Raw genomic sequence first — 24,174 nt, 5'->3', positions numbered from 1 at the left:
CGCCGGCAACGTCTCGGTCAACTCGAGCCAGTAGTACGAGTTTCTCTGCCGACGCGTCTGTAGACGACACGTCCGCCCGACCCGACGACCGCCGCTACGATTTCACAGACGTACCGTTTGGTCCGGTACATTATTATTACTATTATTGTTTTTTATTATTACAATTTTTTGATTTTGATATTATTTTTTTCGGACAAACATTATTACTGTGTAAATTTTCTCGTTGCGTCCGTCATTTTAATTTATTTTTTTAGTGCGATTTTTTTTATTCTTTTATATATTTTTTTTTTTACTGCCGATTTTTAACACGTCACTCGCACTGCATTTTATCTGTTCGTCAAAAGTGTAAACCATCTATCATTATGACACTGTTGCAATGGTGGACGAGTCGCCGACCCGCTCTTTACGCACCGTACCGGCGCGGCTGACAGTGATGCGAGCGGATCGCACATTCGCGGACATAACGGTTGATTTTCATTCCTGATATACAACTTTTTTTTTTGTGCGTTTTTTTCTCGTCTCCGCCGCGGAAAACTTATTTGTGTCGCCGCCGCGACCCTGCCCGTGATATAGCAATTACCACGTCGATATGCCGAAGATTTTCCTCATCAAAAACCGGTTGCACCAGCAGCAACAGAAACTGCTGGAAAACCAAAAAGGAAACGCGCACGTATCCTCCGACCCGTTGGTGCAGTCGCTGCAAAACTATCACAGCGACAACCATCACCACGGCAGGTTACCGTCACCTCCGCCGTCGTTCTTAAAGCCCCATTATCAGCACCATCACCAGCCTACGCCGCCGCCGCCGCCGCCCGCGCCCATAAGGCAGCATCTGCCACCGCCGCCGCCGACATCGCCACCGACACCGTCGTCACCAAAGCCACAACCGCAGTCCAAAGTCGACCAGGAGACACCGGTGCCAAAAGCGTCGCAAGGTAAGGCCCAGTCGTATATTTATACTACCACCGTTAGGTATATAAGACACTTAGGCACAAAGACACGACTACTGTGCTATAGTAGCAATAACAATAATATAATATAATTTATAATATATTAAGCTGCAATTATATGTGCATTGTAATATAGGTGGTATAACGTGATGTACGCATGAGGCGCGTAACGCCAGAACAGCTACAACCCTCAAACCGATTTTTTTTTTAAATATATTTATATTTTGATAGTTATAAAATGAATTATGTTGTCCTACGGACTATATTATTCTTATAATATACTGTTTCGAGATCAATTATTGGTTCATAAAACATAAATTGTTTTATGTCTATTTTTATATTCGTTTATTTAATAAATGGTTTATTAATGAAACATTATTTTAAGCTGTTCTGGTATTATACGTATACTTCATATTATTATATCCGTATATATAGCGCAATATTTGTGATCAGTGAAATTATTTTTCACCGAACACACTATTTTTTTATTTTTATTTTTTTGAAGGGATGATTTTTTTATAACATTCATTTTTATAACATTTAACGCTATAATATATAAACCCCACGCACATAAGATATTTTTGTCCAAGCTCGCACGCTCTAGGAACCATATAGTAATCGATCAGACTTAGATGCGGCGGTTGCTTGTGGCACCACGTAAATTTATATATATTATATTATATTATATACTTGGAACAGGTATAGTTTATACTGTATACCGTGATCATATTTTAACACATTAATAAATTGACTCACGGCTGGTATGTACGACCAGTCGCCGCCTGTAGGGAAACTTAAACGCCCGGTATGGGATTTTAAATTTTGTAATAAACGTAGGGCATTCGAACTGTGATAAAATTAGAAGCATGCCGGTTATTGACTAAAATTAAATTATGAATTTTTCAACTTATTCTTTTATAATAACGATTGATATTTTTTTTTATTGTCCAAACGTAGGTAGGTATTTATTAATAATTCCGAATCTTGGGAATTCATCGAACGAAAATTTGCGCGCAATATAGCTATAAAAATGTCTTCAAAATTATACAATTATTATTGTTTCTTTGAATAGGGTTCATCATTGTTTTATTATAGTTTGTACTTATTTTTTTTACAAAAATGTTATTGCCTTCAAATGTAATAAAATATCTCCAATTTCATCCAAGCCATTATACAATAATTGACTTACTTAATACGACCCCTTGCATTATTTTACTTCATCGGTTATAAATCACGATTTGGTGACAGACACAGTCATCGGTGTGTCATCAACAGATCATATCACTTGTTATACCTACATAGGTATTGTATTATTGTTTATTCGGGTTAATTTATTTAAAATGTTAAAATTGGTTGAAGTGTCATTGAGTCATAGTTTCATGTATAGAGTTCGAGGACTGTAGAGTCTTGCAATCGTATTCGGTAGTCTTGTGATTAATCATTAATATTGTATCCTAAGAGTTACGGGCCTAAAATGAATAAATCTTTGTTCGACCTCAGTTTTATTCATCGAAAGTAGACGTGCACTTGTTCGAAAGCACTTGTTTTAGTGTGTACCTATCTACCTGCCTATCTATTTATCCCCTATATATAATGTATGAATAATAGTGGCTGATGGTTTTATATACAACCTCCGGTCACCGCGGGCGTTTTAAATAATTCTCAAAGCGTGGACCATTCCCGCGGCGACCGATTACAATGCGAGCTGGTGAAAAAAATTTACAAAAAAAAATATTTGCCAATTCATGTAACCCGATTTTGGCCACGCCTTGTGTTTTTAGTTCTTTTGTGTACCTGTATGGTTCCAAAAATATGACAAGGATTTTTTCCCTTCACATTTATATACACTTTGTAAATATAATAATCACCTAACGCCGTCGCGACTTGACGCGACATGAGGCCAAAAGTCAAAACGTGAAATATAATAAGTAGTAGGTACATATAACCGTTCTTTATAAATTCTTTGTAAATATGAAATAACTAATTAAATTTAGGAAAACAAATAATTTATAGTATTATATTATTTAACCGATACGATTTAATATGTCTGAAAATGTTTAAGCATGAATAATTATAGTAAATTAATAAAGTTTAAATAGTTTTTGGATACATTTAGTTTGAAACATTGAACCGTATAAGATTAATTTTACTTTCTTAAAATATCAAAAAATATCGTAAAAACTATTTCATTTGTTAAACAATTTTCGAATATAATGATGACTTAAAATAACAAATTTAATAACATATTAAATTTTAATTTTAAAGAATTAAAATAATTAAAATAAATATATACTATAATGTCTTACTTTTTTATTAGCAGTTAATAAAATATATGATTTTAAATATTACTTATAGAAAATTCGATCCAAGAATCAAATATGTAAATTTAACTCTCAAAAGTGCTTATTAAGTAGTAATAGAATGCATAAAATAATAATGCCTAAAGCTGTGTGTTTTTTTAGCTCTATTAGTATAGGCATATATAAAAAAATATTATTACTTATAAGAAGTCTGAAAACGTATGTTGCCTAGAAAAATAAAAAATACTTATTTTAATATAATAAAATCTGGCAAGTTACATATTTTTTTCGTCGTGTTTCCACGGGGAAATAATAATCGTCGTTTTCGAAAATCGCTTATTAGATGTACAGCTAACACCGCAACAACATGATACAGGTGTATATCATTATTTTCGGAAAGAAGAAAAGAAAGTATATCGCGACATCATATTACAAATCAGTAATGCGCATTCGTGTCATAAAATCGCTGCCTATAGCATTTTGGATGGAACGGGATTAAAGCAGATGTTGTTAGGCAAATTACTAACAATTTCCTTCTACAGATACAAACCTGTTGTTCAGTCCCTAGATATAAGTATATAATATTAGTTGCAGTTTACTTTCTTTGAATATCTCTGTGGGACGATACAGAATTATGTTTGGTACAGTGCGTGTACAGAACGTGTAAAAAAATCATCGCATATAATAATTAATTCAAACAAACGGGAAAACTTAATAGAAAAAGAAAAACGTATTTCATAAAAGTGCATATTACTCACCCTGAATAATATGCTCTACTACACTATATGCAGTCAATATGATAATTTACAGTTTACATCTCACTTCAATATAATATTACAAGACAAATGCAATAACATAAAATATCCGTTTCCGCATTTCAGTTATTGCTATGTATAGTGTATAATATGCATTAAACCTATATAATTTATCAATGATAAAATATTATACAGTCGCCTCGGGAATAATTATTATCATCAAATCATCGTAATCATTATCATCATCATCATCATCATTATTCTCGGTTCTGCGATGTGTTCTGTTTCTCGTCAACGGCAAAACCGGTTTTCTCGCATTCCCGTTACCCCGCTGCAGTCGCCATCAATTTGATCGCGGGACAAGATCGCCGCCTCCCGGCACAGCATCTCGCTATTATACGGCATAGATCGTTCTCGCTGACGACGACTTTTCGCGGGGCTTTCGGTTTCCGCGATGGTTCCGGTCCCCGGTCCCTGCGGCGCGACTGGTGACGTGGTGAAACGGTAGAGAAATAAAAATTACAGCTACGGATTCGATGTATAATTTATATTGTATGTATGTATGTATGTATGTATATATTTTAGTGCCTAGATACTATGTTATGTACATACTATGTATAGTAAAATATATACATAGCTCCCACCGAGAACGCGCGAATGTACGCGGACGGAAAATAATGAGAATTAAAAAATAATGAAAAAAAAACCGAATAAAAAACAAGGTCAATTTCGTTTCGCTTCACGGGTCGTCATTACCGCGCAGGTTCAACGTTCTGGAAGACGCTCGGTTGGTCAGCAAACTGGCACAATGCGTTCCGACAATTTGCCCGAGTATGTATATATATATATATACAATAATTACCGACGTCGCGAAGTCGCGGTGGCGTGTCTTTCGGATTTTTTTCCTCTCCGTCTTCTTCGTCTTCTTTCGGTTTTTTCGCTCGTTTTACACGCCTCCGTGATTTTTCCCATCATGGTTTTATATAGGTATACACCTCTCTCCGTCTGCTATAATACACCGGCCGTACGCGCAGTCGTCCATTGTTCCGCCGTTTTCTTCAGCTGCGGTTTTTCCGTCCCGCGTACATCGTGATGTACATTATTTTATTCGCACGGAAACCGCTGTTCGGAAACCTCAACTCTATATATATATATATATACGACAACGGCGACGGTACTATTAAAATACATGTTCGTGTGCCCCACGCCTAAACTCGAACTCGGTGTTATCGAACTTTGCACCGGGTATGCGGTATACGGACGATTGAGCGCAAAACGTTCTCGAAACCAATCGCCGTCCCATCGGGACTATATGTATAATAGTATAGTAATGTTTTACAACTACTGCAGTATAGAACATTATGACATTGTTTTTATAAATAATTTTGCTGGTTACGCGCAAGGTCGCAAAGCCCAACAACGGTGTGTGAGTGTGTGTGTGTGTGTGCGCGCATACGATTTAGATAACACAAATTGCGTATTGTTTTTTTTCTCAGTTCTTGCAAGAACGTCAACGTCGACTTAATTATGTACAGACGCCACGGGTCTGAATAGGTTGAATCGAAATTATATTTTACGTAACGGTTTGCCAACCACCTTCACATAACTCGCACCGCGCCGAATACGATATTATAACAGTGTACGTGTGTTAGATTTGGAGGTTTTATCTCGTCGTCGCCATTTATTATATTATTTCATGGTCGCGTAAGGCCTTGCTGCGGGGGAAACGTATTCGCGCGGTACACTTCCGGAAACGTGCGCCGTGGTCACTGCATGTTGGCGCAACGGTGTCAGCTATAGGCCTAAAAGTCGCGGGATACACCTGCGCGCGTTTCGTTTATAAACACGGCAATGGCACGGCCATTGATGGTTTATAGTTATATTTAATACTGTAAAATATTATATAATATTATGTTATTTTCGAACGGTTATAAATAATTTTTTATTGCGACCGTTTACATTATGCTTGTTGAATACGTTTACGTCGAAATTATTTTCCAAAAAAATATCTCATGAATGGCTCTTACAATAAAATGGGAGGAGGCTCTGGACCCTTTTTATTACTGCCGCTCGCGTATACCAAATAAGAGAAAATGAAATATTATACACGTTATAATCATATTGTTCGGAGGGTGCAACGGCATTCTTTATACTCTTCCACTATATATACACGCACTCTTTGCTCCGCGCTCTCTCTTTCTCACTCACTCCCTTTCTCTACATATCATTCCTTCGAAGGGTGACTGCCACGAATTCTTAACAGGTGAACAGTGAACACTGCCTAAGTTACAGGTGCCCAAAATCAGTGTTTCTATTGTCAGTGGTTCTCATGGTGTTTTCTAAATTTATCAAGGATGAATGGTTGGCGCATATTTTAACGACTTCGTATTGTCTCTTTAATAGTCTGCTTTTGTATGCGTAGCAGCATAAAAATAAGTTGGGTTTTGTATCTACCTCCTTTGAGCCATGTAGTATGATAAAAGGTCCTTACCTACCATATGTAAATCTCAGTATGATTATCAATTCATTCACCGTGTTTTTATTTTTTAATTCCATAAGCACAACACCACGAATATATTTCAACATAAATCAAAAATATGTATTGTGACATAGGTTTTGTGGGAGGTTAAAAAAAATGTATGAAGCAAACCAATTAAATTAGTAAAAACCTAAGTACAGATAGTTTAAAGTACACTTAAATGCGTTAACTTTATACTTATATATGAGATAGGACTTTACAATCTCAATAAATAAAACAGTAGGTAGTTTTATAATGGTGGACGGTGTTATTGTACATATTATATGTTTGGGTTAAAAATGATTTTTATTTCATTTTTTTAATCAAATTATGATTTTATAAATTTTAACTATTTTGTATTATTTCATAATCAATTACAATTAACTTGAACAAGAAAAAAATATAATACAAAATCTTTCGGTGAACTTTATAAAAAAAATATTGAGCCTATAAGTATGTTGTTTTATGTTTTGAGTCGAAATTTCTCCCGTAAAAATTGACTGTAATGGAAATTGTAAAAAGTGTTGCTATAATAATTACTGAAAAAAACTAAACACAAACTTTCGTTTCAGCTATAGTTAATTAATTGTTCTTTAGCTATTAAACCATTTAATGGTTTATTTATTTTTGCCAAATTATCAAACGTTTCGAAGCGAAAAAAGTTATAACAGTATGACGAGTTCGGCTTTCACGCGCAAACAGTATATGCATTAATGAAATAATATATTTTAATCTTGAGCTACAAACGCGTTTATATTAATGATTTGTACGTAGATGGCCGGTGTATATTATAAATTATAATACATAATATACAAATACCGAGGTCTTGCACACACCGTTCACCTCGACGAACGGAACTGTATGTCATCGCATCAGTCGTTTGGTCTAAAAACGTAGATTTTATATCTAATAATAATGGGAGTAAGCCAATGGGCATTTTAAGGAATTTTCATGATGTAAAAAAATGGTTACCATCGATAAACGTATAAGTTTATTTCGTGTACAAAATATAAATCATAGGCCGAGTTTAATTAATAAATAAAAATAAAAATACTCGTACCCATCTAGTCTGTATACACTGTACCATATATAATTCATAAGTTAATAACATATTGTAATATCGTAGGACATTGATACCAATATATTATTATTTATTATACTGATGATGGTATAATTCTATGTTGTAACCTGCATAATATTATAATAGTATTATCTACAGGTGACAGAAATACTCAAGTGTACGCCTAAACCCGCATATTTGCTGGATAAAAAGCTCTAATAAAAGTTGTGTTGCAGTACCACCGTGGTCTATAATAATAATATGACTCACCGCCGCAATAATAATAGCTGGTAACTTAAAATCGTTGTCCTCGTTGATTCTATAGACAAAATAAGAATAGATAAGATAATTAGAATTTATCACGTGAGAATGAACATTACGGTATTTCGAGGTTTCAGGGGGTCTTATCAATTATATATTAAATATATAATTTATGATATTTTAGCCCCTTACTGGAGTGAGTGCGCTGTATATAGTGGTAGTCTGTCTCTCATAGTCTCATGAACATTTCGAACCGTGACACTTCTGATTTTGATTATAATGCAAACGTGGCCTATCCATTATTATGTTAACTCTACGTATGGGTTAAATCGACATGGCGATTTTGGCAGAAATCGACTTTAAAACCGTTGAACAATAACGATACGATGTTATATTATTATTATACGCGTCCGACCGTACTTGCGCGCAAATACACGGGAAACGCGCTAGCCCCACTACCGGAACAACTTCTGCCGTGCCGACGATGTGGCAAAAAACGATGGCGGCTTCGGAGGAGCGGCAAACCGTACACAGTCATAGACGCAGCGAACACGACGAATAAAATATACGTTCTGAATATCACTGTTATAGCCGGCGGATTTCTTTTGTTTCCCCGCCCCGCGACCGTACATTATACATTTATTTATCTGTTTTTTATATATATATATATATACATATAAAACGCTGTCCATCGATCTCTATATAATGTACATATAATATATATATATATATATATATATATATATAATAGATTCTGCGGCCGTTAGCCGACGGTCTACTGTATATAATAATATTGTAGTGGCATCGGTTCGTAATGAACCTGAAACGAGTTTTACCTTGAAGTCTATCGAGGTGTGCCGGACAAAAACCTGACTGTACACGACTATTATACATAGGTATATACATTGAGAAAAAGAGAGAGAGACCGCCGAACCGACCAATGCCACGACGGCGACGTTATAACGTACATATTATTACTATTTATTTTTATTTTTTTATGTATACCGTCAAGTTCTTTTGACCGGCTCGTCAAGCGTGCGTCATAATATAATATAATAATATAATATCGGGTCCCAATCGCCGAAATCACAACATTACGTAAGCCGCGATTTAGATCACACACCTGTTGCAGTCATATACGCGTCGTCGACCGACGGTATTTCGTTGTCGACTTTTTCGCGGACGTATTCGAAAAGCGGTTTTCACCTGCTCAGCTGTGGCTGCAGGTACCTATGCGTGAAAAAAATAAAATATGTAGAAAATAATTAGTGTAACGAAACACCACCGATGCTGCGGCGTGATATCCGCTCGCGATCGGACGCGGGAAATAACGATCGCTTAACGCGTCTACCGCGATAACTACGATAATAATATACGGACTTATAACACGACATCGCGACTGGTACGGCGCGGCGGCGTCTCGAGGACAGGCCAATAGAGCGATTATACTCGTATATATTATTAAATATATATTGTACAGTCGGAGACGCGTTATATCATATATGCCTCTCTATACCTATGGACGGTTACGTTTTTTTTCTCGAAAAAAAAAATCATTATAAATAACAGAATCCTTTATCCGGTTATAATATGCGTCCGTTGTTGCGACCGAGGCCGTCGCCGTTCGGTGTCCTTTGGCGGTCCCGCCCACCCTACCTCCCGCCAAACGCCGCTACGGCGGAGGCAATGCTAGCGGTTATATTCGTCTACTATAATACGTAGGTACCTACTTATGTTATATATTATTGTGTGTGTATAATATTATGCTACCGCAGACAGGACAATGGCACTGACAATTTACGGCCAAAAACTATTTTTATAATACGAACAATAATTATATGTTATTTATGACGCATTTCGTATTATTATTATTATTATTATTATTATTCCGCGTCATAAAAAAACGCGGGCAACTCGGCAGAAAAAAAAAAACTACAATTTGTCTATTTCAATGGACGAGTTTTTAATGTTTGTAACATAGCGGTTTCCGCACCGTGCATAATATTATGAATTATATTATATCTATTACTCATCGTGGTGTTCGACGGGCTGCGGCGTCTATATACGTCGCATCGTGGAATCGAAGGCTTTTTTTTCTGATTTTCGTACATCTGACCATCGTACGACGTTTGTCCGACGAGCCCGAGGAGGTGACGCCTCATCGAGTTTCTCGGCCGACGCGTCGCAATATGTAGGTATATATTGAACATCTTCTATAGGGTACCGGAGATAATAACACCAAAGACATCATCATTATTTAAGCCGTTCGCGTCCTATCGAAACCGCATCGCTTACATTCCGTGAGACAATGACGTTATGCAGGTACATTACTATATATACGCGCCTATTATAATATTATCGTGGCAATGTAATTCGACGCAATAGACAAACAAAATATATTACACTCCGAAAAACGGCTGTCGATCAACAATATTATTATTTCGTATTCATTTACCGGTGGCCCGTAAAAAACACACGACTTGTGTGTATATAGGTACGCGTCGCGCCTACGACATCGTCCTGTTTGTCGTTTTGTCGCCCGACCATAATATTATAATATGTACGCATTCACAATATTATATACATTACAATGTGTGTGTGTGTGTGCTGAGACGGCGGCGGCGGTACCGTTATAATACGCGCGGCCGCTCGCTTATGCCCGGCGGAAGAGAAGAAGAGTGTGACGTTCGCCATTATGATTTCGTAGTACAATAATAATAATAATAACGTAATGCATAATGCGTGTACAGTTTTTTGTTTTTTTTTTTTATTTTAAGTTGCCCTCTCTTGGCTAACGCCTGTCCATCCCACGCCAACCGAAAAACAAAAACGTTATATATTTAAAAAAAATAAATACAATCGCGACATACCTGTACGGTATAGGCGTACCTACGCGACCATTGCAATAATAATATTAAAATATTTAACATTACATTATACGGGCGAGAAACACCCACATTCATTATTATTCCGCATTCGTCGTCGTGTGAAATATACCGTACGGTTGCGGCCAAAATCCGTCCAAGGTCGGTATATTTTTTAAAAATATTTTTCGGGCTTCTCGACAGATAGCGTCGTCGTGGAAGCACCAAGCCATCACCAACCGACAATAGTGCGTATTTTTTAATACGCGTTGTATAACGTACGCACGCAAGCACACACATGTCCCGTAAAACGTATATACCTAATAATAGGTATATATATATACGTGTACCTATACGAAATATTCGCACTCAAGTCACGTAGGTATATATCGTCGATTGTGTCGTCCCGATTGGCGGTGGTGCTGGCGGTTTGATTTCGAATAGCGATAAAATTTAAATTACACGCGTTCACGTTATACACATTTATATATACGTATATATTATATGTACATATATATATATACATACATATCGGCACCGTCTCTCTGCAGCAGCGCGCACGCCGCCGCCGCCGGAGTATGATATTTTGTCCTTGGGAGATTTTAACGACCGACCATTATGTTGTAGCTGGCGCAGACGTGAACTTTGCCTTGAACTTGGTTAATGATTTGAAATTCAGCAAGTATTTCGCACGGTTATACCTATATATATATATGTATGTATGTATGTATGTATGTATACATATATATATATATAATAATAGCGTCGTGTATTGTGTACGCGTATATTATTATGATCGTATACACACACACACACACACACACAGACATGCGCACGCACGCTACGCAAACAAACTCGCTCTCCTACACACACACACACGAGCTCGCGCGCATAAAAGTACATGTACACGTTTCGATGGTGTATAAAATGAAAAAATAAAATAAAACAAGTTTTGCCAGTCACGCTCTAAGATTTGTTCACACAAGCCACGCGCATCGTCGGCGGCATTGATTCGGATATTTATATATATATATAGTCGTGAAAAAGCGGTGAACTGCGGCGGGTGTGATGCCTGCCGTACTTACCTGCGATATATATGTATATATTATAATATTGTTGTAAACGTAACGAAATTCAATGGCCGCAAAAATCCGATTTAATTGGTTACCGCTGAAAATTGTACGCTTTTTGCTCTTTCAGGTGAGTTGAATTAAAAAAAAAAAAAAAAAAAAACACGACCGTCACCATTACGGTGAATAATCTCCGAGGTAAATGTTGCGGGTCGGACACAGCTATATTATTAATATATATATATAATATGACTGTTGTATTATAGTGTTTTCTGTGCAGGCGACGGCTGAGTGCAACGACATTGATCGTTACGGTCGGCCGCGGTAGCTGGTTGGATGGTTTTTTTCCGTTTTCCTTCCGTACCCAATACTTTTACACCGGAACGGCATAGAGAATGCGTTTATATACATATATCAATATAATATATACGCACTCGTAGATGACCCAGAATACTTCATTATATATTATAGAGTTTTCACGTGAAACGCGTCTAAGTGAACGACGCCGATTCGAATCGATGATTATAATATATTATGTTTTCATAGGCATCAGGTATATTGTATTACCTGTACATTTGAGAGTTTCGATATTGAAATACTGCGTCGTGAACGCAGCCTTATTTCTCGACAATCCGGTTAGAACCGTTCGTCCGGTACTCGTGACGCGGCCAAACCAGGTCCCGACTATCGTATTATTATTATATTATACTGTGTGTTTATTTTATACTCCATGTCCTACTTCTATCGTGGTTCGTCTATGCAGGGGCCACGGCGGAGTATCACGAAAGTTCACAAGACTTTGACGTGTGTAAAAACTTTCGGTCCGATATGAAAACTGCGGCACATTGCATTAAACACGATAATAATATTTATGTGTTACGACGTGGTTTAAAAATACCACAAACATTATGTTCGACAACACGTTTTTTACCCTATTGTCAAACGCAAGGATTGTTATCTGTAACCATTAAATGTAATGAGTCTGGGTGTCGACTGTTGAACAATAATAAAATCCGACCTTGGACGTCGCGTGTTGTTCCTTTTATTTGTCCCGTTTTGTTTGTCCTGTCTGACTACACAAAGACCTGGTCAAATACTGTTACAACGGCGATGTGAATTATGGTTTTATTGTAGTCAATAAGGGGTTTGTCGGTAACCCTTTTATGCCTAACACGCGTTGTGGTTGTTGATTTTGGGGTAATCGCGACCTTGTTGCTGTGTTGGTACAGTATAAAACAATTATCCTTGGACTAGAGACAAACAACAGTCTGGCAGTGGGTTAAAGGGTTCGGGGCGTCGCGCGTTACGTATAAGTTTATGATGTTTAAAGGGACCTTGAATATGATACGGTATACAGGTGTTTTTATTAACAAACCTATCACACGAATGACAATCGATTCAAATTTGGTTAGCCAAGTTGTGCCTTACAGTGCTGTATTGTATATTTAAACTAATTTATATTTATGTTTTACAGAGAAAAGTGTCCCCAAAAAAGATTCACTGCAGGATGAAGATGAAAAGGTCGACCGAGTTGATTGTTTTGAACGAGAATCGCGAAATAGAACTGAATCTCCAAAACACCGAGTTAGTCCGACAGTGCCTATTGAGCCTACTACGCCGATCGTATGTCCACCGTCACCCGATTGGAACCCACCGCCAAAACGGCGATTCATATCCACGTCGGATGGAGATAATATACCATACGGTAGTAAAGATAGTTTGCAGGTAACGCACCGTCAATGCGAACCACCAACTATCAAAGTCGAAGAGGAAGCTGTGCCTAGCCCGGAGGCTGAACCGAAATTGCCACCACCACCGCCGCCGCCAGCACCAAAATGTCATCAGGTGTCCGTCATACAAAGAACACCGGCAGCCGTAAAATCACCTCCCGTCTGCCCGAAAAGACCGTTAACACAATCTCAGAGTACTGTTCAAGAACCAGAACAAGATGCACCGATCGATTATCATGTGCCCAAAAAGGAAGCAGATTTGGACTTGGACATTGTTCGAGCCATCAAGAACAAATTTACAATTACATTACGAGGACAGTTAGTTTCGGCACCCAATGGTATCATTACTGCTGCTGCCGGCCGTGGAAGGAGCAGTGGTGGTCAACAAGGGGGTGGCGGCGGGGGAGGTACAAACAGTGGTGGTACCAACTCTGGTTCAAACCGTGGTTCGTCATTGCATTCGTACACACTCGGCGGTGGTGGAGGTGGTGGTCCCACCGGCCTCTTGGGTAGTGGCGGTGGCGGAGGTGGCATGGCCCCAGGCGGTGGAGGCATGAATCCTGGCGGCAACGGCAAACATTTCGGAGGGCCAAACAGTCCTGTGTCGCTGCCGCCCTTCCATGAGAGCCTCATAAAGTCTGGTGGTAATTGCTACTCTGCTCAGTACAACAATCAATATCATTTGATGATGAACGAACAATTGTGTTTCAATAACAACGACACGGGTCAAAATCCTGTGGCTGGTGGTGGTGGTCCTTTCTCAATTGGCCTGGAAGGTCCACCGAAACAATATTCTATGTTACAAAATGCCTCTTCGCTTGGCATAGATATTAAAGAGGACGATTGCGAAGATCTATCAAGCTACGTAAAAGAAACTAACGGTTTCGACACATTGATGGCTGATTCTGAAAATGGTACATCCAACGATCCTTTGCAATTCACTGCTACTCTTACATTTGCTGGTCCCACCGATCCTGACTTCCTGGACAGCCTTAATGACGCTGCCGAATTGTTCTTCAAAGAGGTAAATATAAAAAATATGGTTTTGATTTTTAAATGAGATGCATGCATCATGTGCAACCTAACTTACATTGTATTATGATTAATAATATTTAATAATGAAATTTTGTACATGACGATCAATATTTTAATTTTTTTTTCAGCCTCAAGAGTGCATTCCTCCTTCACTCGTCGAGCAGCCTCTACATATGTTCAATGAACATAGGAACGGATTTTCTGAATCACAATCGGAGAAACGTAATTATCTACAGCAGGTGAACAATAACAATAATGGGCAACCAGTACCATGCAGAAATAACTACGGAAGTTATGATATATCAAAGGATAGATTATCACAAAGCAGTTTTGAAGACTCCAACCAACAACTTCAACAGTTACAAATACAAGTGCAATTACAACAACCACAAAACGTGGACGTAAGTCTAACATTAGTCAAACTTCCCTGATCACATATAATTTAATCAATTCGTTATAACCTTTAACTGTTTTAGGCTTGTGGACAGATGATGTTGTCACCGGGTTTATCGTCACTAGAAATGGACTCAAATACCAGCATGTCGGCTCCGTCACCTGCTAGTGTTAGTATGGATGGTACAATGTCATCACTTACGCCACCGCCTCAAAATGGCAAAGATTCCAGTAACTCCGCTTTGGATGTCAGAGTACTGCAACATAGGGTGAGAAAGACCACCCCACCCGTAGGGAAACCAAAATATACTTCTTTCACCAGTAAATCGATGGCAAAAGTACATATTGTTCTTTGATATATTTCTTTATTCCCCAAAACCACCCAGGACCCATTGTGTGTACTAATCTCTAATTATTATTTACAGCTCGGCCTTCCAAATGACTTGCCATTCGAGTTCGTTAACGGTGGCCATGGCATTAAGAACCCATTAGCTAATCACGACACTCTACCACCGCCGCCACCATCAATGCTAATTAGAACACCAGAGCCAGAGAGGAACAATACTTCAGTAGCTCCGGCGACTATTGTATCAGTAAATACTACTCCCGAACCAGTCGAAACAACAAAAAACGGTTCAAAGTTCTGTTGTAACCTGTGTTCCAAGACTTTCAACCTACAACGTTTGTTAAACAGACACATGAAATGTCACAGTGACGTTAAACGATACCTATGTACGTTCTGCGGAAAGGGTTTCAACGACACGTTCGACTTGAAACGACACACTAGAACACATACAGGTATGTACATTGTAATTTTATAAAATATACTATCAATATTTTATTTTTAAATTGAAAAACAAATAAAGATTACTCACATAACTAGTTAGTTGACACGGCCCTAGCGCCTGCGCTTCTCCTCAGCCGTACACACTGCCACTCTGGCCCAGATAGGAGAATATCGAGATTAAGCTGATAAGACCACGGTGGCTCATTGTTACGAGACTGTCACCCCAGTCTCGTGGGTCGCGGGTTCAAATCCCGTACCGTGCATAATTTTTTCAACTTAATTCTCGATATCTCTCCTATGACCGGCCACATCACGTGTGGTCACGTCAAATGGCTCCCCGGCGGGGAATCGAACCCCGGTCTCCCGCGTGACAGGCGGGGATACTTACTACTATACTACCGCGTCATAGTTTCGTGTTTATTTTTTTTTAAATACAAGAATATAAGATAATATTCTTTTAATTTATATGTTATTGTTAATAACACAATATTATATTTCAATTATAATTTAAGATCGACGATAATATTATTTTTAATATCAGCTAATAGCCACCTAGAGCTTTACAATTATCTTTGACTTTTTTTTAAAATTACATGGTGTGGACTGTAGGGCTGGTTGAATATGTAAATTATTTACATAGTAATATAAACAAAATCGATTCAAAAATGGAAAAATCTCTCAAATTTGTTTAGTTTATTTTTGTTTCAAAAAGCCAACAGTAACCACATGATTTAATACGTGTTTTCTATCGACAGGTGTCCGGCCTTACAAGTGCAATCTGTGTGAGAAATCGTTTACCCAACGTTGTTCACTCGAATCTCACTGTTTGAAAGTTCACGGAGTACATCATCAGTATGCTTACAAAGAAAGAAGAACAAAGGTACGTACATTCTTGGCACAACTGCCATAATAATATTATATTATTATGCATTTATGCCAGTCATATAGTCTCAGTGGAATAATTGTCATAATATTTACGGTATTTAACGTATACGTTTTTCATTATAGATGTACGTTTGCGAAGAATGCGGACACACCACCAACGAACCCGAAGTTCACTACATTCATCTCAAAGAAAAACATCCATACAGCCCGGCGCTGCTCAAGTTCTATGACAAGAGACACTTCAAGTTCACAAACTCAAACTTTGCCAACATGTTGCTTCAAGTACGCACCTAATATTGGGCTGATTGCAATCATATTGCTAGACTGACCAAAATGTTAATCTATTTTAACAAATATTTTTAATTACTTACACTACGTAGAACTTAATTTTTTTAATAACAATTTATGCTGTATCATTGTCATTTGACTTAAAAAAAAAAAAAAAAAAAAAAATAAGAAAATAATTTAAAGTTAGAAAATACGACAAAATATCACCGCTTAAATATCTCTTACCATTTTGTCACGTCTCAATGGCAAAATCATTTTATTTTATAATTTAAAACCCATTTTACCGATCTATTTTTTTTGTATTTTAAGTAACGAAGCAATCCTTTATTGATTGGCCGATCAATATGTATGATTTTTAGCTCTAAAATTTTCGAAAATCCGCACCAACTTTATGTTAAGATCTGTACTTTTTTCGATTTTTAGCGCTGCTTGATGGATATGGGGTTTTTTGATAAGCCTATAACAATTTATTGCAGGTATTTAATTTAAAATACAAATTGATTAATAATAACAATACTAGAAGTACTTTTGTACAACTATTCTGTTATTATTAAACAATTTTACGTATTTTATAAAGATTACAATTCCGTAATAAATTATATTTTTAAAGATAAAATTATTATCGTTCAATTAAATTTTTTTAATTAAAAGCATAAATGCATGAAAACTCATTTGTTATCTAAAACACCAAATCCATAAGTATGTTATAATCGATGTAGAGAACAAAGATACTTGTTAGTCCTGATTTTCAGAAAACACTATCATAACTTTAATATTTAATATTTTCTCGTTTAAAAAAAAATATTGAACTTAAGATTAGCCAGATAAAAATTGTCGTGTGAATTATATTGATCGGTATAAACGCGATTTTTTTGATTATGTTCGAATAAAAAATTATTTCTGTAGAAAGAAATTGAGCATCCAATACTTAATTTTTCAGTCGTAAACGTTAGAAAGTTAAATTGTATTTTAAAATGTTTTCTTAATTTTAATCCGTAATAATTTACATAAAGAATAAATTAATTACAAAAAATAATTTTAAATTAATTTTAGAGGTTTTTAAGCGAATTCTGTCAATATTAATTATTAATTAATGGTCATTGAAGTCACTTTGCTTTAACAATTGTATGCTTTGCGATATTTTTAAGCAATGTTAAACGTAGATAGTTGTGCAATTCTCGGAAAAATTACTAACCAATTATTCAATATTTCATAAAAATGTATTCTATAAGTGCATGGGTGGATATTTGATTACATCATGGATGGCTTGAAATTTATAATTAACATGGAACTACGAAGAAGCTTCAATTCTTTGGACTTTATAAATGGTTTCAATCGATTCTAGGGGGCTTAGACCCACTCCCCAGTTAAGTCCTTCCTAATATCCACCTACATGAGGTGATGGTAATTTAGTGAATTAAAATTATGTACTTAATACTGCAGTCGAAGTATAAGCTTACGAATCCAATTCGTATAATTGTGACCGATTTATTGCTAAGGTTTTATAGATTAAATAGTTTTTTCGTTCAAAATAAGATAAAAACGATTTCAGCATTATTAAGAAGTATGCTTATCATTCAGTATTGTCCTAAACGATACTGTCTATAATATTACAATGCATTTTTCACTTTTTCTCAAAAAAAATATACAATTTTTTACATTTTTAATTTGTGGATTCAAGACGAACTATTTATTATGTTCATAATACAATAGTTGACGCTTATTAGACTCACAGTTAATTGACTCAATTGCCTATTGGACTTAACAGGCTGGTCCCGATTTACATGTATTCTTAGTCATAAAAAAATATTTTCTAATATTATTATAATAATACAATGGTCAATCATCAACATTCACAACTAAAATTATTCTACTATTGAAATTGTTTCCTAAAAATCCTCCAAGCTAACGCTATGTGTTCTGTCGTTGGTTGACAATCATCTATGGCAGTTCTTGATCATCGGTGTCAATGCTGTCGCCGCCGTATATACAGAGAATCATAAATCGCATTGGAGGCCGTTTAGTAGTAGGAATGCACCGATTCTTCGAGTTTTGGTCGGCAGAGTGGTTCAATCTTTAACCAAATAGTTTTTCCTTGTGGCCTCATTGGAAATATTAACGTACTTATCTAATTACAGATCACATAATACTCGTATTCTTGCATTTGAAAAAGATAATTGTAACTAAACTAATTTTCACTTATTTCCTCTGGCAAAATAAAATGTTCTAAAAAGCCCAAAATATTGGTAAAAATTTTAAATCGATTGAAACATTCAATATTTATTAATTGATTGCACTCGATAATTTAAGTTCTAAATAAATCATTAAGTACAAACAATTACATATTATAGTCTGAATACATTTTACGCGTTCCACTTATATATTTATTCGTTGTCAATATTATTATGTACCTAGCTTGACGGTTCAATCCACGAGACCGTGGTTACAACTTATAAGTTTGTGATACTTTGAGCTTTCGGGCGTTAAACAAATAAATGAATATTCGTCAATTTCCATAAGAGTGCTTGGGAGAAAAAGTTCACGTTATAAAAAAATTTGAAATGGTCATATATTTATATATATATGATTTTAAGAACTAAATAAGCACCTACATAATAGTCGGGACAGTCAGTGAAGTAGTGCATTGTTTAAACTAGTAAATTAGGCGATACAAATGTCGCCCATCAGTGGAAATATTTTGTCACCTAGTTGTCTTTATTTTTAAAGACTGTGCGAGCATGAAATAATTCTAAAACACTATTATTTTGACTATTTATTTTGAGAATCATCATTTTTTTTTTTATCACCCAGTAAAAATTCCTTAAAAATGCACTGCGTAGAAGTCATATTATTCGGTATAATAGTTTACAGTAGTTGTGACATTCGTTTCACCAGTGATTATTATAACTTATTATTACCTATTCAAAGAGATTCATTTTATTTGTTCATACAGCATTTCAAAGAGATAGATATAATTATGGATAGAGATATTAGTATCGGCGATATTTTGATTTAAAAAAAAAACGTGATGGAACTATTAGGTACCACCTACGTGCAGTCCTTTTAAATATTTATTGGAAGTGTGTTGAAAGTTTTTGAATGAGAGTTTATGTACGTCAGGCTCGAGTGCTCGACACGTCGTTCAGTCGTTGATATTGTTGTTTTCTAAAAGAAATGTTGATATTATATTGTATAATATTGTGTTGTTTGGATTTTGTAAATAATCATTACTATAATGTTAAATGTAGATTTAATTTTAGATTTAAGTAATATTTATTTGACACACTCACACATGCGCACTCACATATTTATAAATAACATACACGTGTATGTATATTATGCTTAGTTTATAATGTAAATTTTAAGTAATAATTTTTAGGTACAAAGGTGAAACGGATCAATATTGTGATTTGTATTATTATTAATTAACAGTAATTATGATTGTTCATCAAAGGTACCTAGCTGTGCCTACATTTACGTAATCATCATAATTATTTTACTACAACGGGCGATTTAGGCAATTGTTATTTTTTTAAATATTTTTTATATACTTTTATAATCAACGATAGTTGTCATTCAGTATTAGACCTAACCGAACATCAGTGTTTTGAAATTTTCGTTACTTGAAATGATTTTATTTTTAAAAACTTTACCGCAAAGTACCTAGTCGGTATTCAGTATTTCGGAAGGTCAACTCTGTATTACGGTTAATGCACATAGTTTATATAATTTTTGAGATTTCTGCATAAATTTCCTCTAAAACAATTATCGAACAGATTTATACCTGTACATATTGTAACGAGTGCCGTCTATCAACATCGTACATTACTCCTTAAGTATAGGGCACTTGTTGCTAATATGCTGAGTATGAGGAATAGTAATACTCGTTACAATATTTAATTTTTTTATCTTCTGATGGCAGAATTCCTATAGTTGCACAGATTTCATTAAAAACGAAAAGAAACCTGTATATATATATATATATATATAATAAAATTACCTCATGCCAAAGTCTTCTAAAATATCGTCTTGGTGGTCTGGTGCGATGCTGAATGGTGACGGTACCAACGGGGCTCGTGAAATCATAGATTATAAATCGGAGAGGACCTCGAAAGGTCCCATCTCAAAGGGTATATAACCAAAAGACCAATAATACATAGATATAAAGGTCTAACGATTAATGGCACTGCTTGTGGTATATGGGCTCTCATTAAAAAATTATATATGTTATGATATAATAATAACAACGTGTAAATAAAATTATATATAGTTGTTTTTAAATTTATTGACGAATAGATTTGTGTAGAGTAATTGTGTAGTATTTAAAAAAAATCACTTTCGGTTCGGGTAGTGATATCCTAAAGTATTTTTTTTTACCTCAGTGGATGGAAAATAAATTATTTATATATATTATTATGTTAAATTATATGGTTATTATTTAAGTACGATTATAGTCTATATAGTATTAAACATTTTTTTTTAAATTGGGAAAGGAATTCAATATTTTTTTCTATAGTATTAAATACTTAAGTATAATATTATATATTTATATGTAATACTATAAACATAAGCCTGTGATACATTTAAACTTATTCTTATACACATCCTAACTGTATTAATTGTATTATTATTATTATTATTATTTTTATTATTATTATTATTATTATTATTATTTTATTATTATCATTAAATTATTATTATTGTCTTAACATTAAGTAAACAATATTATTTAGTTTGTAGGTAATTTTTACATTTTTACGTTGTACTTTTTAAGTTATTTTAATAATATACATTTTTATAAAAATATATACATTTATACATTATTAATAATATTATTTTTTCATCGATTACCAAGTGAAGTTGATGTAGAAGTCAACGCAGCGTTATTAATCAGCTTATAAATTATAATTATGGAAAAATTACTACACCAAAAATGTGGAATTATAACCCCATCCCCAATCCTTAGGTTCTTTTTATTAGCTATTACTAGTCAGTTTCAAATATTATTTTTCGTTACCTTCTTTTTTTAGAATAATTCTTATTCTTAAAAGTAATAATTAGAAATATAGATATGCGTTAGGTATAGTAACTATATGTACCTTATTAAGGATCAACTTATGTTTATATCTAATTTACAAGAATCGGTTACATTTTAATATTAAATACATTTGAAATATCCATTTACATTGTGAAGTCAAAAGTTCCACACATTTTTATACCTTAAAATAAGTATGTTCCTATTTTACTTTATACTGCCAATGGCTTATTTATATTATACAATATTTCTATAATATTATTAGCATTAATATTTTTTTCTATACATAGGTAATTAATACATAATATAATATTTATAAAGGTAGTAAATTATTGGTCGGTGATCGTTGTTGTTAGTATTGAATTTTCGTTATTTATTTTCTATTAAACGTATTTTTCCACCAAAAGAAATGGATAAATACGTATGTACAGTGTACACTTGTACTGTTCTACGTAAATTGTATGTAGAAAACGAATAGACGTGATTAATTTGCATAATGTTTAAAACGTTTTGCATTCCCGTTTTAGAATGAATTGAAAAAACCCGTTTGGTTGTAAGAAAAAAAATGTGGAAACTTTTGAAGTAATTCGTTTGCCATATTGATTATTTCTTTTGCATTTGTTCGTATAGATTTACAAATTTGGATCTTAGTGTTATCTTAGTGATAAAACTATTGATTTGAAATGGTCGTGTTTTATGTTTTTTCAAAAAAACATTTTGTGGATAGAACAAACGGTTGACTATAGGTAGTTACTATCTCAGCGGTCCTTTGACTTAAATCAAGCACACTTTATTTTGTATAGGAATAATTTTAGTGTTTTTGAGCAATTAATTTTGAGCAATTTGTGCGCAACTGTATGAAAATTTAAAAAAATAAGTGTACAAAGGTTGTATACCCATACATATAATAGGACTGCAATAGTAAAGTATCCGAACTTTTGTTGCGTATTTCGGGCAACGACGAAAAGAAGAAAACATTATACGAAGAATAATATGTATATCGTATGGTATACTGGTAATACATTTTATATGTAAATGCCATGCGAGTACGTGACCCCACCTCGGCAATAATTTACCAATACCGTTTGAGTTCGACGAAATAAAACGCAGTAATAAGTATATACATTATAATGACCCAAATACCCTGCAAACCGATAGCCACTGAAAATGGTTCTCTAAAATATTATATCCCTATATATATATATATATATATATAGATATAATATATACTAACAATGACAATATTATAACAATATACGATGTGCCTGTATTATATATAATATATGGGCTAATAAAACCTTAAGCTTGTACGCTTGATATAATATTGAACTCTGTAAAGATAAAATAAAATTAACATTTTGTTTTTTGTTTTTGTTTTCCGTATAGTGATGACTGAATTCTACTATTCCCTTAATATTACTGCACAGAACATTGTGCACACAGAAGAGCCGCATCACGGACATCGCCTGCTCGAAGTCGCGCTCGCCCTCGAAACCTTCTATCCTCCCTACCCACCGACCGACCCCTTCGGTCGGGTCATGAAACCGTATTAATATCGCGACCGATACATAATATGGCATGAGGTCTGATGTTGGGATCATAATAATATGTCTGTCGTCTGAAGTCATCGGCCGTTCGGACGTCGCGAAAGCGCGTACGCCGCGGGTCGCCGGAACCGTGAAAGATCGCGAAAACGATAGGTGTATTGCGTATATTATAGACAGCTGCAGTGGTGAGGTTTACCGTTACCTACATGATACCTCTATACCCACAATGGCCACAGCGGTAGAGCATAAGTTTAAGGTGGCGAAATGTGCTTGAAGCTGAAAATGGTTTGCTCCGTGATACCGCCTTATGCCAAAGTACACCATGTACGGTGTATTGTGTGGTTCTCTCGTTCGGGAGAACAGTGGACTTTCATAATGTCGATGGGTTTAAATCGTGTAACAACGAAACAATTTTTTTTTGTTTTTATAAGTTGACCGCACAAAATTGAAAATGTAATATTATCTGGGTACCTATATAATGTGAAAAATGTGTATATTGTAAATATACTGTATAAAATTGAAATTATAAAACTTTGAAAATACAATATGTATATTAACAGGTACCTAACCAATTGTTTTTTTTTATTTTTATTTGTTCGGTTATACATTTTATATACATATTACATATATGAGTAAATAATATAGTCTATATAAATATTATATTGTCTTATATTTTCTTATTGATTTTAATTTTTC

At 35.0% G+C, this 24,174-nt stretch overlaps 1 protein-coding gene across 3 annotated transcripts; it reads left to right on the top strand.

Moving 5' to 3' along the window:
• The first annotated feature begins 12 nt into the window (after window positions 1–12).
• Window positions 13–24,138, top strand: LOC132927481 (transcriptional regulator ovo). 3 transcript variants are annotated; one of them, XM_060992024.1, is made up of 8 exons: window positions 14–935; window positions 13,253–14,532; window positions 14,672–14,944; window positions 15,020–15,274; window positions 15,362–15,734; window positions 16,479–16,603; window positions 16,732–16,890; window positions 23,318–24,138. In XM_060992024.1, the coding sequence occupies exons 1-8, from the start codon at window positions 590–592 to the stop codon at window positions 23,318–23,320; spliced, it is 2,814 nt and encodes a 937-aa protein (XP_060848007.1). In that variant the 5' UTR covers window positions 14–589; the 3' UTR covers window positions 23,321–24,138. The 3 variants fall into 3 exon arrangements, with proteins under 3 accessions (XP_060848008.1, XP_060848007.1, XP_060848006.1); XM_060992025.1 differs by lacking the exon at window positions 23,318–24,138 and having other exon boundaries at window positions 13–935; window positions 15,020–15,205; window positions 16,732–20,878; XM_060992023.1 differs by lacking the exon at window positions 23,318–24,138 and having other exon boundaries at window positions 16,732–20,878.
• The last annotated feature ends 36 nt before the right edge of the window (window positions 24,139–24,174 follow it).

The sequence above is a fragment of the Rhopalosiphum padi genome, chromosome 3 (assembly GCF_020882245.1).
Source record: "Rhopalosiphum padi isolate XX-2018 chromosome 3, ASM2088224v1, whole genome shotgun sequence".
Lineage (NCBI taxonomy): Eukaryota > Metazoa > Arthropoda > Insecta > Hemiptera > Aphididae > Rhopalosiphum > Rhopalosiphum padi.
Note: the sequence above shows the minus strand (reverse complement) of the source record. Positions and strands in the feature narration are given on the sequence as shown.